Raw genomic sequence first — 17,207 nt, 5'->3', positions numbered from 1 at the left:
TAAATGTCCTAGTTTGACTTTTAGAGTCTTTTTTTTACAACTTTAACCGTAAATATTTTTGTTCGTGTCATATAATACTTGATGAAAATTATATCAATGTAAAATACATTTAAAACCCAGTCCATTCATATATTTTACATCAAGTATTATGTAACACAAACAAAAATATTGTGATAATCGTCAATTTCAGGTTAACTCCGTTAACTCAACTCCGTCAATTCAAACTTAAAGATCACTGAATCTATAACGCACACCTCATTACATTTAAACTAGGGTTTAAATGACGCTTGACACTTACTACATGTGTAGTCTTTCGGGATTTGCACCGAAACGCAAACGAGTTGACGCAAACGATTGGTGAATAAACGAAAAACGCCAAAACAATAATTATGTGATAATTATGTGTTAGGCTTATGTGTTATGTGATAACATTGTTATAAACGTTAACTAAATGTGCTAGAACTAGTTAATTAAGCTAGAAAAGTAACATTTGAAAGTGGAGGGACCTAGATGTAACATGATTGTTATTAAATAATATTAAACTAAAACCCTAGCCTTTCTTTCTCTCCCTCATAACCGACGGCCAGCCCCCCCCCCCCTTTGTCTCCCTTGCGATCGGCTCACATACACACACATATCCTTTGATTTTTGATCTTGTCTTTCACAATTGAAGCATCCTACATCAATTTCTAGCCATCTTCTACCTTCCTCTTGCTTGTATTGGTGTTTTTGAAGGTATAATTACAAACCCTAGGTCCGATTTTCATATGTATATGTGTTCATATGTTTTATCTTGATTGATGATGGATTGATTGTGATATGATAACTAGAATTGGTATTATTACATGTTAATCGTTGTGTTCTTGATTTGGAATTCAAATAAAACCCTAACCATGGATGTAATGTGTAATTGATGTGCATGGATAGTGATTATGGTGTCTAGGATGTTATATGAAGGAATTATGGTTTATAAATGGCTAATATGTTGAGTTTTGTTGCAAACAGTTTCTGGACAGATTGTGTTGTTGATGTTCAATTGACTGTATCGGGGTGTAAATGTGAAAATTGGTTGAGATTATTGATACTACAGTAAACTGGGTTGAGTCTAGTTTCTAAAGAATATAAATTTGCAATTTTTGGACGTGTAAAAGTTAACCTTTATGATTTTACAAAAACGTTGTGCAAAGCTGAGTTTTTAGACCTGCTGTTAGGTTGTTTTGTAAATATTATATCTCATGAACTACAAGGCCAAATGGGTTGGTTCCACTTCTGGAAGTTAACTTGTTGAGTTAAGAACCAAACCCAATTGGTCTTGCATTTGTTGGATTTTTCATTTAACGGGAATTTCAAATAGCATTCTGTTGCGCATGAATTTGATTGTTATGAGTTTGCTTTAATGTTTTGATCATTGTGAGAAACACATGTGGAATAAAAATAAAATAAAATATGTTCTGGAAACCTAATACATGTATGCTTTTGTGATGATTTTTGATGAATTAATTGAGATGCTATGATCGGTGGTATAGTATAATCTTTCAAGTAGAATTTCTGTCTCGGTGAAACTAGCTGCTGAATTTTGTGAAAATGCATGAAACATGATAATTGCTAGTTAATTGTTATGTTTTAACCAAATTGCCCCTGCGGGGAATACTTGCTAAATAATTGTGGTGTTTTGACCAAATTGCCCCTGTGGGGAATAGTTGCTAGTGATGTACATTATTAATACATGACACGTAAATAATTGTTCACACATGTATCGTATCACAAATGTATTTGTTAAGTCACACACGATTCACAAACGAAATACGAAACGTGATATTTGCATAGGTACTACGTGCCGGGTCTAGAGACTCGTTAATAGTTCCGACACTTAGAAAATCTCTTTGTTGTTTTAGAACGCTAGAGAGAGTTTTCTGTGACGCGCATCACTTGGTGATTTATTTTTGGGAATTCTTCGCAAACAGTGAGTTCACTTACCCCTCTAAACTATTTTCAAACGCTTTTCACTTGGGGAGATAACATACTCCGAAAACGCATTTAAGATTTTGTTAATATAAATTATATATCATTTGTAAAGACTAAGTGGCAAACGCAATAACTAAAGTCATTCATTCACATCGAACCGTTTAGTATTGGATAATAGCGAGTCATTGTTGAGTAGTACTACTGGGTTTGACAAACCCCACCCAACGCTAAACTCGACTGGAGGTCGAGTGGGTGTAATCTTGGCTAAACACATACCATGGTCGGGATAGACCTGGTGGCAAGGCAAATGATAAACAGTCAGCTTCGGTGTCGAACACTTAGTAATACTTGTTTTATAGGCTAGCTACCTATAGATATATAATTGACATAACACTATCTGGTAACGCAAAACGCTGAACGCAAAACGCTAAACGCAAAACGCTGAACGCAAACGCTAAACGCTTTATTTTATATAAACTTGTGAACTCACCAACCTCGTGTTGACACTTTTAGTATGTTATTCTCAGGTAGCCGAGGCGGGCGCGCGGTATAGGATCATGCATTGTTGAAAACGCTTTTGTTTATGCAAACTGATTTTAAACTGTTGTCATCGGATTTTAAGTCGTCCTGCGTGACGCAACTTTTGTCTTTTGGTTTTTGCGCTTCCGCACTTATTTTCATTTAAACGTTTTTATGGTTTGATTATAACTAATGATTCCGATCCTGTTAGTTCACACCCTCTGACGGTAAAACTCCGTTAGTGGATTTTGAGGGTGTGACAGATTGGTATCAGAGCCATTGGTTATAGCGAACTAGAAATTGCATGCATACTAGACTATAACCGCGACGACCCATTAGTTATAATGATACGCACTGCATAAGTTTGTGTAGTCTTTGTTATCTTATCTCTTTACCTCTTTCACTCATACGCGCGCGCATACACGGCTTACCTGTATGGATGTCGACGCCACCACCATTATCATCATCCGATCAGATGACTCATGCTCATGGGAAGGAGCCGCAGTTACCCACCTCATCGCTACCTCGTGTAGTCCCGGAACTCGAAGCTCCTGCACCGAAGAGGTATCGCTTATCCGGAGGCATGTACGAAAACGAAGTTAGCTGGGATTGGTACCCTAATATGATCAGACGTATGGTCTACCGTGAACAAGTTCCCCCGCTACCTCACCCGAGCCATCCTGCTTACCCCAACACCCTACCACCCATAACCGAACCTGTAGAGCGTGTGCTCGCAGCTGTTGTTTCTTGTTTGGAGCGTGACGTGGGTTACATGCGCTATACGAGAGCGAACGTTTCCGGACTGTTAAAAGATGGAACCGAAACTAAGGAGGAAATTTCCCGCATGACAGCGGCCATGAAGGAGATGCAAGAGGCTAGCGACCAACAGATGAAAATTATGAGAAGGATGCAAGCCGAGATGATAGACTTGCAAGAGCAACTCCAAGTAGCAAGGACCCGAACAGAAATAGCACTAGCAACGTTTTCTTATCATTCAGCCGCTTCATGATCCATACCAACCGGCGGTCACCATCATCCACCCGGTCAAGCAGTCATTGTTTCAAGATATAGGAGATATCTAGGATTATGTTCTCTTTCTACTAGGTGGATGCTACTGTTTTACATGGTGTACGACTCCAAAGGCTAGTGAAGATGCTACCGATGGACTAGACTACTTTCATAAAATCTTATACACATGCAAGGTTGCAAAGATCGGTAAGCGAATCCTAGGCGACCGACAGAGGAGTTGAGTGTACTTGGAGCAGCCGGAAAGTACTCGGACAAGGAAATGGCAGGAAGAAACGCTGGACACGGACGTGGTGACATCAACTTGACTGCAGCAGAACTCCAAACTCTGCTAAACGACCATGCGGCGGCCGCTCTAGCCGCACATGTACAGAACCAAGCTGGAGGTCCAATTGGAACGTGTACCTTTAAGAATTACCTTGACTGCAAGTCCAGTACGTTTAAGGGCACTGAGGGAGCTATAGGCTTCCTGTGTTGGGCTGAGAAGGCCGAATCGGCGTTTGAAATGTGTAATTGTCCCCCTGCCAGTGGGGTCAAATTTGCTGCTGGAACACTTGAAGATTCTGCCATCACTTGGTGGAATTCAAACGTGCAGATTCTTGGATTGGAACTGGCTAACGCTATGAACTGGGAGGAGTTCAAAAACATGATGCGAGAAGAGTACTGTCCGAGAGAGGAGATTGCAAAGTTGGAATCCGAGTTTTGGTCATTGAAGATGGTGGGTTCAGAAATCGAAGCCTACACCACCCGTTCTCACGAGTTAGCTGTGATGTGTCCACGGATGGTAGACCCGCCGAGTAAGAGAATTGAGATGTTTATTGATGGGTTAGCACCTCAAATTCAGGGCATGGTGACGTCTTCCAGACCAGCCACGATTCAACAAGCGATCCGGTTAGCTCACAAACTGACGGATCAAGCAGTGACCCAAGGTGCGCTACCACCTAGGGGTTCAACCACTAAAGCCCGTGACAACCCGAGTACAAACAACAACAGCAACAACAACCCGAGCAATGGAAAGAGAAAGCTTGACAATACCAGATCCTCATCCTCGAACCCCCAATAGCAACAACACTACCGTAAGCCCGAACTCACTCGGGGCTTCAACAATCAGGGTCACAATAACAATAACAACGGTGGCGGGCAGGGTTCGAGCGGATATGCTGGGAAATATCCGAAGTGCAACAGGTGCAACTATCATCGTGCTGGCCCGTGTGACCGTGTCAAGTGTCTGAGATGCGGAAAGATGGGTCACCAGGCAAAGGAATGTAGAGGAGACCTTGCGGCAAAGGGTGCTCCTAAACCACCTATGACGACTAAGGGATGTTTCGAATGTGGTCAGGAGGGTCATTTCAGGAAAAATTGCCCCAAGCTGAAACAGAACGAGAACAATGGAAGTAATGGAAGTGGCAGTGGTGGTGGAAACAATGGTAAAGGAAGAGCTTTTGTTATTGGGTCGGGTCAAGCCCGCAATGATCCGTACGTGGTGACTGGTAAGTTTCCTGTGAACGATTGTTTTGCTTCTGTATTGTTTGACACTGGAGCTGATAGGAGTTTTGTGTCGAAAGCCTTTAGTCAACTCTTAGACCTAACTCCAACCCCGTTAGATGCTAAATTTCCTGTTGAATTAGCTGACGGTAAGACTATAGTAACGACTCATGTACTTGCGGGATGTAAGTTAAAACTGTCAGGTCATGTTTTTGATATTGACCTTATTCCTTTTACTCTTGGAAGTTTCGATGTCGTTGTCGGCATGGACTGGTTATTCGAGAACCGAGCAGAGATTATATGTCACGACAAGATAGTCCACATTACTACCCCTTCCGGCGAGATCATTTCGATCCGGGGCGAGAGAAACGGCATGACCACCAGCGTCATTACCCTCATGAAGGCGCAGAAGTATCTACGAAAGGGTCATCCGGCAATTTTGGCGCAGATTGTTGAGAAACCCGCGGAGAAGAAGCGAATTGAAGATATACCGATTGTGCGAGATCTTCCGGAAGTTTTCCCGGAGGATTTGCCTGGACTCCCTCCTATACGACAAGTCGAATTCCAAATAGAGTTGACACCCGGTGCAGCACCCATAGCACGAGCCCCGTATCGGCTCGCACCGGCGGAGCTTCAGGAACTGTCCACTCAGTTGCAAGATTTGTTGGATAAGGGTTTTATCCGACCTAGCTCATCGCCATGGGGAGCCCCTGTCTTATTTATCAGAAAGAAGGACGGGACTTTCCGCATGTGTATCGACTACAGAGAACTGAATAAGGTGACGATTAAGAACCGTTATCCCTTACCTCGAATTGATGATCTGTTTGACCAGCTTCAAGGATCGAGTTACTACTCGAAGATCGATCTGAGATCTGGTTACCATCAGCTTAGAGTGCGCGAGGAAGATATTTCAAAGACGGCTTTCAGAACACGGTATGGTCACTACGAGTTTTCGGTTATGCCTTTTGGCTTAACTAACGCACCAGCCGTATTTATGGATCTCATGAATCGAGTATGCAAGGCGTACCTCGACAAATTTGTGATTGTGTTCATTGACGATATCCTGGTCTATTCCAAGGACAAGGCAGACCACGAGGAACATTTAAGGGTAATTCTGGAATTATTGAAGAAGGAACAACTGTACGCAAAAAATGCGTAAAAAAGAACAAGGCGTAAAAAAATGCTCAAGAACAAGGCGTAAAAAAATGCTCAAAGAAAAAAAAATTAAAGTAAAAAAAGAAAGTAATGAAAAACTAAAACAAATAAATGATATGAATACGTAAAAAAGAGTTTCAAAAACATTAATAGAATAAGTTTGATTTAGACGAAATGAAATAAATATAAAAGCTTGATTATTTTTAATTAATTTTTATATATGTTTTTTAAATATAAAGTTTTACAAGAAAATTATTTTACTTAATAAGAGTAGGAGTGAAAAATAGACAAGTTTATAGAAACAACCAATTTTGGTACATAATTTTCAGATCACCCATTTTAATAAATAATTTTTCCTACTTTTTCCATTTTGGTAAAAAAACTTGATGTTATGAGGTGAATTTAGATATAATAAAAATTCATTTATTAAATCATCCATACATGCACAATTGATTTGGTAGGTGTTTGGTTGAATGGTCTCACAAAGAAGATTAGGATAAGATCGAGGAATAATATGTTGAATCAACACAGGTTTAAAATGACTTAACATAAATGTTCAAAACATTTTGCAAAATGATTTTCTAGTGTAAATAGGATGCAACCTCAAACCTTCCATTACAAATGACTGAACATGACATAAAGATAGGCTTAAATATGGATTACAACAAAGCAAAATAAAACCTTACAAAAGACTAGATTGCATGTAGTTGATGCAGCCAAAATACCTTGTAAAAGAAACACCATTGATAATCTTATTTTGTTACTCAATTTTTAATCCTTTTCACCTTCTCATTAGACAAAAATCTCCACCCTTAGCAATTGTGATACTTCGTTTATTACCAGTGGATATCACCTCAGCGGAAACATTCAGAATACCATTTGTATCCATGTTAAAGCAAACCCTAACCTTTTCTACACCGCTAGGGGCAGCTGGGATGCCATGAAGAGTAAACGTATCAAGAAAAGTATTTTCTTTGGCATATGCCCTCACCTTGATACACATCTAATGTCACATCTTCTTGGTAGTCGAAGAGTAAAAACTTGCTCCTTGATGGTGGGTATGGGTGTGTTCCTCGAGATCACAACACTCATTAAGTTATCTTTTAGATTCGGTTGTTTAGTCCTGATGCCAAGAGAAAGAGGGGTCAATTCTTATAGTACCAAATCCCGCAAACTTTTTTCTCTTCAGGACAGTTTACATCAGCAGACTTGTCAAGAGCGTAGGCGATTGCTGCTGATGTTGGCTCATTAATCAAGCGCATAACATTAAGGCCCGCCAAAACACCGGCATCCATCGTTGCCTGGTGTTGCTTGTCATTAAAATACACAGGAAAAGCTATCACCGCATCTGTAACTGTTGTTCCAAGGTATGCTTCAGCAGCTTCTTTCAAGTTTCTTAGTATCATTAAAGATATTTCTTCAAGTGAAAACTTATTTTCAATGGACTCGTGTTCAAATACCACGATTGGCTTCTCACCGGATCCTTCAATTACCTTAAAGGTCTAGTATCAATTTCCTTCTTTACCACACCATCATTGAATCTACTCCCCATTAAACGTTCCACATCTATACATTATTTGAGAAAAAACACAATTTCAGAATGTCATCTCAAATATAAAACTTAACCTATCTTGTTCCAACATTTAGCGTAGGGGTGTGCAAGTAACCGAAAAACCAAAAAAATCCGATCCGAAAAAACCAAACCGAATTAGAAACCGGCGGTTCGGTTTTGAACTTTAGCAAAAACCAAAATATTGGTTTTTGTTCGGTTTTGTGTTTTGTTATGAACCGGAAAAACACAACCGAAATAACCAAATAATAATAATAATTGAACCTACCGATAACTATTTGTTTAGTTGTAACATATGGTTAATAACTAATATGTTTGGTTTCTATATACAGTTGATAACTAATAATATTGATACTTTTAGTTTCAATTTTGAGTGTATCTTTCATTAGATTTTAATATTTTAGATCAAAATATTTAATACTCTATTAATAATTAGCTTAAACCGAAAAAACCGCATCAAACCGAACCCAAAAACCAAGAAAACCAAAACCAAACGCTTTTAAAAAATCAAAAACCGAAAGTTTGGTTTTCTGGTTGGTTTAACCCATATGTTTTTTACTAAATTTTTATTATATTGCTTTTTATTTAAATAAAAATTATAAAAATTTAATATTGTGAAATTCTTATTTAAAATAAATGTAAATGTAAGTAATGATGTGGAAATATAAATATGGCTGAGAATCGTATTGTTTGAGTAATTTTTTTTTTGTTGATGTCTATGTCGTTTTAGTTAATTGCGATTAAATTTTACTTTTAGAGCGTGTGAGAGTCATTTGGAGCTAACATGAAATTTTCGTAAAACTACCTCCAGAATCCACATGCCATGTCATCGATCCACGACTACACCCAACAAAACTTTCATCCGTCGATCACACCCCATCAACGTCCAACAACAATTTAAACCCCATAACCCAGATCTTCAATCTCCACCGTAGGATCATATCCACAAATCCAACGGAAACCCATTACCCGCATACATTTCAAAATCCCCAATTCCACAATCAACCCCTTATATAAACCCTAACCCACAATCCATTTTCAATCATCAATTAATCACAAACCCATAAATATTTTATTGTTCAAATCAAAACCCTTGTTTCAAAATGTCTGGGCGTGGTAAGGGCGGTAAGGGGTTGGGCAAAGGTGGAGCAAAGCGACACAGGAAGGTGTTGAGAGATAACATTCAGGGTATCACCAAGCCCGCCATCAGGAGGCTGGCCAGAAGAGGCGGAGTCAAGAGGATCAGTGGTCTGATATACGAGGAGACGCGTGGGGTGTTGAAGATATTCTTGGAGAATGTCATTCGTGACGCGGTGACGTACACGGAGCATGCCAGGAGGAAGACCGTCACGGCCATGGATGTCGTCTATGCCTTGAAGAGGCAAGGCAGGACTCTCTATGGATTTGGAGGTTAATTAGGTTTTGTTTAGATGGTTTGTTATGTGTTTGGTTCATGTGGTGTTATAGTATTTGTGTTTGTTTCTGGGGATATGTATTTTGATGAAGTGGTTATGGTATTAATGAAATCAAAACTTTGTTATGGTATTGTTTTTGATCGTCTCATTGCGCATTTTGTGTTCAACTTTTGAATCTCATAATTATGATTACGTGAACTCTTTAATATAAACTTTTGAATCTGGTCAAAGATGTTCTGAAAAGCTGGTATGTGTTGGTGTTTGAAATTGCTAAACGATTCATATATTCCATGATGTTCATATGATGGGTGTATGAAATTCCAAAATGATTCGTATAGGCCATTATAGTTGTCTAGAGGGTGTTTGAGAGTAGTATACAAGTTGTATGACTCTATACCACTTCTTGTTTAACAATCTGGTCAAACGTTATTTCTGAAAAGCTGGTGTGTTTTCAAATTATAAAAGGCTATACGAGTCTTATGAATGGTGTTTGAGAATTTGAGCTGGGCACCTTATTTTCATGCCAATTCTATATTATGTTCATTTGCTTTATGCGGTTGTTCTGTGATTAGTATTAGTGGAAGTATTAGTATTCACTCTTGCAGATGAATCATTTGCTTCAACACACTTATATTGTGTGCTTATGTTTGTTGTTCATGTTTTCAATTGTATCTGATCATTGCTGTTAGATATGTAAATCCTTGCTTTTGCAGTACCGTGTGCCGGATGTTCACCTGACCAGATTAGGTAATTAGGGTCTAGATAGATTGCTTTACTCACTCCCTTTGAGGCAACCCAAGGGCATCCAGTTAGGAATACGTGAACTGTAACGGTGTATGTTCTGATAGAGATGAGATCTTCTTTTACTAACAGTTCTTTGACTATGTAAAGGTGACAAGTTAGGGTGAGGTGTTACAACAATTTAAGATTTGGTTACAAGGAGTAAAGGTGCGGGATATCCCGCTCAGTTTGAAGGTTCTGGGTTGTGTAAAAGCTGGTATGGTGTTCCTGCAAGTACTGTCACGGCACATCACTCTTCCATTCCACTTAAGCTTCCTTTAAATTCTGCATCTTTTTTGTTGCTTCTTTAGATAGGCAATTAGGCACCGTCGTTTTGCTTCGACCATGAAAATCTTCTCTATCTGCAACCTCCCCGTGTCTCACTGTTACATCACCCACCCTGCACTACCTTCCCGGCCTGAGTCACATGCACACCCACCACCCTTAACGATGAATTAAATGGTCTAAAGCTAACAATTAGTGCCTAAATATTACCATCATTCGTTGAGGCCTTCTTGGTGATGATAACATGGCTAGCTGGCTAGGAAGACGTGCCCGAGAACTTCAAATGCTAAAACAATCTATGCTGTGAACAACTTTAACCACACCTATAGGGACATACCTGTTAAGGCTCAATTGGGGTCTAGTGATTCAAGACTTTTTCCGCACATTTCACAATATATATGTTACGTATACTAACAATATTTGATTGATCTATCATTGACTCTATATAAATAGTTTGAATCTACAAAGTATTGGAATGGATAATCTAGTCTAATTTTCTCTTAATTTAAGGCTAGGTGTTCTTGTCTTCTCATTGAGATTCTTACCACCCAAAACGGTTTAAATTAATTACAACTCAAACCAACTTCTATGAGGGCAGAGGAGGTTGTTTATGTTAGAGAATATCGTAGAAGAATATATTATTAAAGTTTTAGTATAATAGTGTTACCTTAATTAGGAGATTGTATTTGATTATGTTTCATTGTATTTATCTCATTGTAACTATATATATAGTTGATCAATAATACATTACACCTTACGGGGTTTTCTTTATTTTACAGTTTACTCGAAGCGTCCCGGTATGGGTACCCCCTCTGGGTAGTCGAGTACTATGGGGAAACCACCCTGGACAAGACGGGGGCCGAGTACTCTTGGTCGAGTTATACTAGCGTGGTGTAGGTTGTGAGCATTAAAAAATAAAGTCAATTTTTTTTATTCATGTATGTAATACATAAACCATTTCAACCAAATCATTTTTTATACAATCATTTCTTCCATATACAACCCTAAATCATTTAATCCACATTATACTAGGAAACGAGCTGCTACAGTACCAGGGCATTTCGTAATTTCCGATGTGTACCATGGCATTTTCGTAATGGTATTTTTTTAAATTCACGTGTAAGGCATTCAACGGCCTGACAAACCACACATGTACCGGTTGAATTGAACCTACCTGGGAGCGGCTGGTGACATCTCCGGCAACGGTTTCGTTACCTTTCACTGGCGACGGTTGCGATGATTTGACGGCGTCGCGAAACCGGTTAGTTTTTCTCCAGCTAATTGTTTCACTACGCATTCACCATTGATACACATGTAATTGATAGTTACTTCTTCATGTATAACGGTGCTTTTGTACCGGATGGTATGGAGGAATTACTTTGATTGAAAAATTACAAGTTGTTGTAGGTATACAAAAAAATATTTATAGGATAAAACATTTGTGTACATGTTAAATGCTTGATATGATCATAAACCATTGCCTCATGTAGGTTGGGGTTTCTTCACCAAATCCCATTTTCCCCAAATTGAAATTGTTTTAGGGTTTGTTGATTCGTTGATGTAATTTGCAATTGAATAGCTAGAAGGGTAGCATGATTGTTTTGAAATTGTCGATTATTTTTATTTTTTATTTTTATGTTTCATGTATGGTTAAACTCTTATTAGCCTCCATTCTTGCGATCGTTGATGTGGGTTTTAAAGAAATCTGCAATATTTAATGTAGCTTCGTGCGCATCTGATTGTTAATTTATAATTCTATTCTTCGATTGTTGTTTGATTGAGTGAGATTTTCGTGTTTTCTTTTTCTCCTTTTGTTCTATTGGGTGGCGTTTGTGTTTCTACAAGTAATTTGGGTGTTTCGTTTACGTTCGATTTCCATTATTTTGTATCATAGCCTGCCTTTCTCTGTATTTCTAATTGTCATTTCGTGTATCGCCAGTGTTTCATTTACCTTCATTTTCCATGACCGTGTACAGTAATGCCAGATTTTGCTTAACGTTTGTGTTTATTTGGTGTAGTTTAAGAAATATTTTACAACATATAGGTTACCTGCAACATGTATAAATGTTTTATTTTTATTTTAGATATAAAATATGAAGGCAACACTTCTATTTCCTACCCATTTATGTTTTGTTTTGTTTGGTGTAGCATTCAGTCTCTCCTGCACTGTATTGATTTGTTTTGTTTGTTTAGAATGCATGCTTTGCTTTTTGATTAGCTAGATTAGTGTTTCAATGCAAGTCTTTTGTTGACTTTGACAACATAGGTCAGTCAAATATGCGTTGTTGACCGGAGACAGTTATTCGCCTCGCGACCAACCAACACACCACCAACAGAGACACTCACAATCACGAAAGCAGGCACGCACAAAACATGACTAAACTTTAAATATAAAGGTATACAAACCAAATACATACATGATGCAACTGTAGCAACCTGCGGTAGCCAGGGGTATTTTGGCCATTTCATAGCATGGCTGTTTTGGTAACGTAAGTAACACTTTCTCCCACATCCATCTATGGTCGTTGCAGATTGACGGCGTACATCGCGGATGGTGGTCCGAAATCGTAAAGTAATCAGAAATTTAAGTCGCTCTTAGGGATTGTTCAGAATGAATCTTTGTGGTTGTGGTGTATTGTGGTTCAGAATTAAACTATACTTTTTTAGCATTTGTTTTAAAAAGTAATAGATTGGCTAGGAAAAAAATATGTTATGAACAAAGTAAATTATCAATGTATTGCAATGAATGAGTACATGTAAGAATGGAGTAATACATATGCAGATGCATTATGTTACTAGCAATTCATAATAATGTACTATGTTACTAGACTAAGATAATAGCCCTGCTTGCGGTGCGCACATATGATGTATATATGTGTGAACCCTCGGGTGGGCAAAAGTGAAATTGCACTAATTTTGACGTTATTTTACTAATCTCGTGAAAATAACGTTAAAAGTGACGGACGGTTAATCAGGCATCATGTAGTGGCGTTGATAGCTGAAAGATAAGGGTACATGCACCGATCAGCCGGTGTCCCGATGATTGAGTGCTATGTGCCTTATGTCCAAGGCTTGATGCAAAACTACTATCGAGCCGGGGGTCTCTCCGGAAGCAGCCTCTCTATCCCTATGGGGTAGAGGTAAGGCTGCCTACATCTTACCCTCCTCAGACCCTACCATAGCTTTGCTATTGGTGGGATATACTGAGTACGATGATGATGATGATATTACTAGACTAAGATAAGAACTAATTTTTAGGAATGCGAGCAGCTCTACCGGATGTGTTGACCTAGAAGTCTAAAACGCATATAGTTCAGTGGCGAGAGCCTCTCAGTTGCAGCCAACTGTTATGATCAGCGTACTAGGCCGTCATACTGTTTGCAAACTTTGATAAGGACATACTTCTATAAGCCGTTATGAGTTGTGTTGATGATGTATATAAGGAATGAGTTGTAAACCATAAAGTTTGCTAATTATGATTAATTACTATATGAGGAGCAACGGGAGCATATGATGTGGATACATTCATAATTTGGGGACCAACTACTTTCACACATTCCCAGTATGTATGGATCATAATTTCTGAACCAACTTGAACCTTTTCGTTTTTAGGAAATCATGTTTCTTTTTTCCCTGTTTCATTTTTTTGTTTTTCTAAATTTAGTTGTTCGATTTTTTAATTAATGATGGTATACTTGAAATGTTAAATAAGATAACTTTAGTTTTAGATTTCATGTTTCTTTTTACTTCGAGCCCCGTTTTTCGGAAACAGTTTTGGTTTTCTTTACGCTCATGACTCATCGGTTGCTACAGCGAATGCGGCTGTCATAACAAACCGAATCGATACTAACCGAATTTCATTCACGCCTCAGCGGACTAGTTTCTCTACCTTGCCAAGTTCCTCGCGCAACGCGCGTGGGGAATTTACTAGTTATTACTTTAAAAAAAATGGAAAGCTCATAAAAAAAAGATAGTTGACTAAGAAATATAGATCAAAGGTTGGGCCGAATTGATTCTGACCCAACAGTTTGTTAGCCATTTTAAGTTTTACTTTTTATTCTTTATATTGTTTTATTATAGTATTTTGCCTTTTTTTATTTAAATGAAACTATGTTTTTAATTTAAACAATTTGTATAGTTTAATAGAAAATTAGAAAATAAATGAGTAGTTTGGAGAAGTTTGAGGTGACACTATGTTATTGGTTGGTTAATACCGCTACGTGAGTAAACGAACCCCCCCTCCCCCGAGTTACGGAGGTGTTTGGGATTCCTTATTTTAATCCGTGAAACTTAAGCCAAAAACATTCTCTTCTCAAAACCAGGTATTTAAAATCTTTTATTCTATTGTATCTAAATTTTTAACAAATATATAAAACTAAACTAACAATTCAACTAATATGTTTTGTTGTATTAAATATTATGGACATAAGCTCACGAGAGACTAAAAAAAAGAGTAAAACCAAAACCAACTCCCAAAAAAGAGTCTTTTGAGTACGATTTAGAACTTGTAAGAAGGCGTGAATTGATGGGTTCATTTGCTGTTGATATTTAGCTTCTCTTCGATTAGCAGATCAAGCTTTCATATCGATTAGCAGGTATGTCAGTTTGCTTTCATATCGATTGCTTCTTCTTAATCTTAAAACGATTCCAGATCTAGCTTTACTTTAAGGCTAAATCCATTGAGATCGCGGTTAAAAACAGAATGTTGCATATCTGATTATTATTATTATTATTATTATCAAGATCCGAATCAATTCAGTTTCGTGATCTTCAATACCTAATTTGTGCTTGAAGTTGATCTCGTTTTCGTCAGTTTGTGTAGCGTCAACGTTTCTGTGTCGTTTATATCTAGAGTCAGTTACAAATGGCCGCATAGCGAAGTGGATATCGCGTTAGATTCCGAATCTAAAGGTCGTGGGTTCGAATCCCACTGTGATCACTACACTACTCCTTTTTTTAATCCATTCTTCCAATTTATGTAAGTTTGGTTTTTCCGGTTTCAAGTCAGTTTTTTCGGTTTCCTGCACACCATTGATGTATTATCTTCCTTGTATCTAGCTTCTATGTAGGGACGCACACGGTTTGGTTTGGGTCGGTTTTGCGCTAAGCCAAACCAAAAACCAAAACTTTGGTTTTTGGATTTTTGATTTTTTGAAACCGTTCTGTTTATGTTTTGCTTTTGGTTACGGTTTTTGTCATTTGAGCTTGAAAATTTTATGCCGAAAATAATGAATTTAGTTATAAATATTTTTGTTAATAATTACTAATTGATTATTATGCATTTGGACATAGATATTTAAGTTACATATTTATTAACTTATCATACATTACTATTGATGGCGGTTATTGAATGCTTACAAGGTCCTCATGCCCAAGATTTTCTGACCGTTATCTCTATTGATGGCTTGGGCCAAAGCATGTCTGCGGTCGAGTATAGGGCCATTCTTAAGTACCGTTTGATGGTCCCAATGTACCCAGAAGACGAAACATGTCCGATCTGCTGTAAGGCTTGCCTGGATAAATTCGGAGAGCATGCGGTTCATTGCAAGGAGATGCCTGGGTTCAAATACCGACATGATTGGGTGCGGGACGTTCTTTGGGACATCTTAAGGCGAGCTGGGATATCAGCTAAAAAGGAAGCCCCGGTAAACATCCTTACAGTCCCCACGGAAGGGAGATCCACTCTACGACTGGCAGATTTGCTCGTCTTTGGTTGGGCAGGGGGAAAACACGCTTGTGTTGACCTTACAGGGGTATCTCCTTTAGCTGGTTTGAGGGATAATGGGTTTGTAGCTGGGCAAGCAATGAAAAGGGCTGAAACGAATAAGGTGAAGAAACATGCTAAAGCCTGCGAAGAGAACCAACATGTTTTTGTCCCTCTGGCTTTTGATACCTTTGGCTCCTTGGCACCGGAAGCTATCCGTTTCCTAACCAGGGTCCAACGGGTTGTGCATAGCAATGTGTCGACTCCAAAGGGGCAGGGGTATGTTTTTAGCAGGTTCGGGTTTGCAATTCAGAAAGGGGTGGCGGCGCAGCTTGTTGCCCGCCTACCTGCTATGTTGATGTAATATCTATGTTTCTATTTGATATATTATTATTATACATTACTTAAAATATAAATATAGAAATTCGATTTGGTTCGATTTTTACAAAAAAAACTTAAAACCAAACCGTCGTTTTTCGGATTCTTGCACACCCAAACAAGCTTCTGATTTCCGCTATTTAGATGTTTGTGTCCACCAGCATTGGAAATTTAGAACACTGAACACTGAGTCCAAGTTCCAGAACTGATCTGACTGGTTCTCTCGAGTTTCATTCACTAAACCATGGAACTGAACTTCTAGAGCAGAGCATGCTTCTAACAGATCTCCTGATTGATGTACTATGTTATTTTGGCGTCACTTCGGTTTGAAGAAGATTACCATGATGCATAATGGGTTCCAGATACATAAGGATTCGAAGAAAAGAAAACAAGTAGAACCAAATATTGTAATTTGTAAGCTTCTAACTTGTAAGAAGTAACTAAATTATCTTGCAACAATCAAAGCGCATAGAAAAATAACCGATCATAAGATGATAAGATACACATTATCGGGTCGTATATATTAGCTGATGCTGGTGCTGATGCAATCTGGGCAGATGGGATACGTTGCCGACTTTGATGATGTTCACAAGTAAGGGCAAAGGTTAGTGAGGACTCACCCCACCTATTTTTTTGCTCAGCAGTGTAAATTTACCCATTTTCATCTGAAAATTTTGAGCCCCCCCCAACGGCGTCCAGGGTTTATGAAAATTTTCATTTATTAACTCAAAACTTATAATTTATACTTGTTTTAATAATTTTGAATAATACTATAAACTTTATTTAATGATAATTTCTCTGTGTTTAAATTTTGGTATGACCTCTGTTCAATAAGCTTGTTTTAATCTTCTAATATGTTGCTAATAATAATGATAAGTTTCTTAAATTAGTGATTTTGAATAGAAGTTATTATTCCGCTGGTACC

The 17,207-nt window shown here is 38.2% G+C and overlaps 1 protein-coding gene and 1 non-coding gene across 2 annotated transcripts; both read left to right on the top strand.

The window, feature by feature from the left end:
- Window positions 1–8,561: 8,561 nt before the first annotated feature.
- LOC143610693 (histone H4) lies at window positions 8,562–9,169 on the top strand. Its single transcript, XM_077085098.1, has one exon. The coding sequence runs from the start codon at window positions 8,824–8,826 to the stop codon at window positions 9,133–9,135; it is 312 nt and encodes a 103-aa protein (XP_076941213.1). The 5' UTR covers window positions 8,562–8,823; the 3' UTR covers window positions 9,136–9,169.
- A 5,897-nt stretch (window positions 9,170–15,066) lies between these two features.
- On the top strand, window positions 15,067–15,139 carry TRNAR-CCG (transfer RNA arginine (anticodon CCG)). Its single transcript has one exon. It is a non-coding gene; the product is annotated as a tRNA-Arg (tRNA).
- The last annotated feature ends 2,068 nt before the right edge of the window (window positions 15,140–17,207 follow it).

The sequence above is a fragment of the Bidens hawaiensis genome, unplaced genomic scaffold (genome assembly GCF_021521415.1).
Source record: "Bidens hawaiensis isolate Kalapana, Puna unplaced genomic scaffold, B.hawaiensis_p1.1 tig00027557_1, whole genome shotgun sequence".
Lineage (NCBI taxonomy): Eukaryota > Viridiplantae > Streptophyta > Magnoliopsida > Asterales > Asteraceae > Bidens > Bidens hawaiensis.
This window is presented reverse-complemented; position numbering and strand designations above follow the sequence as displayed.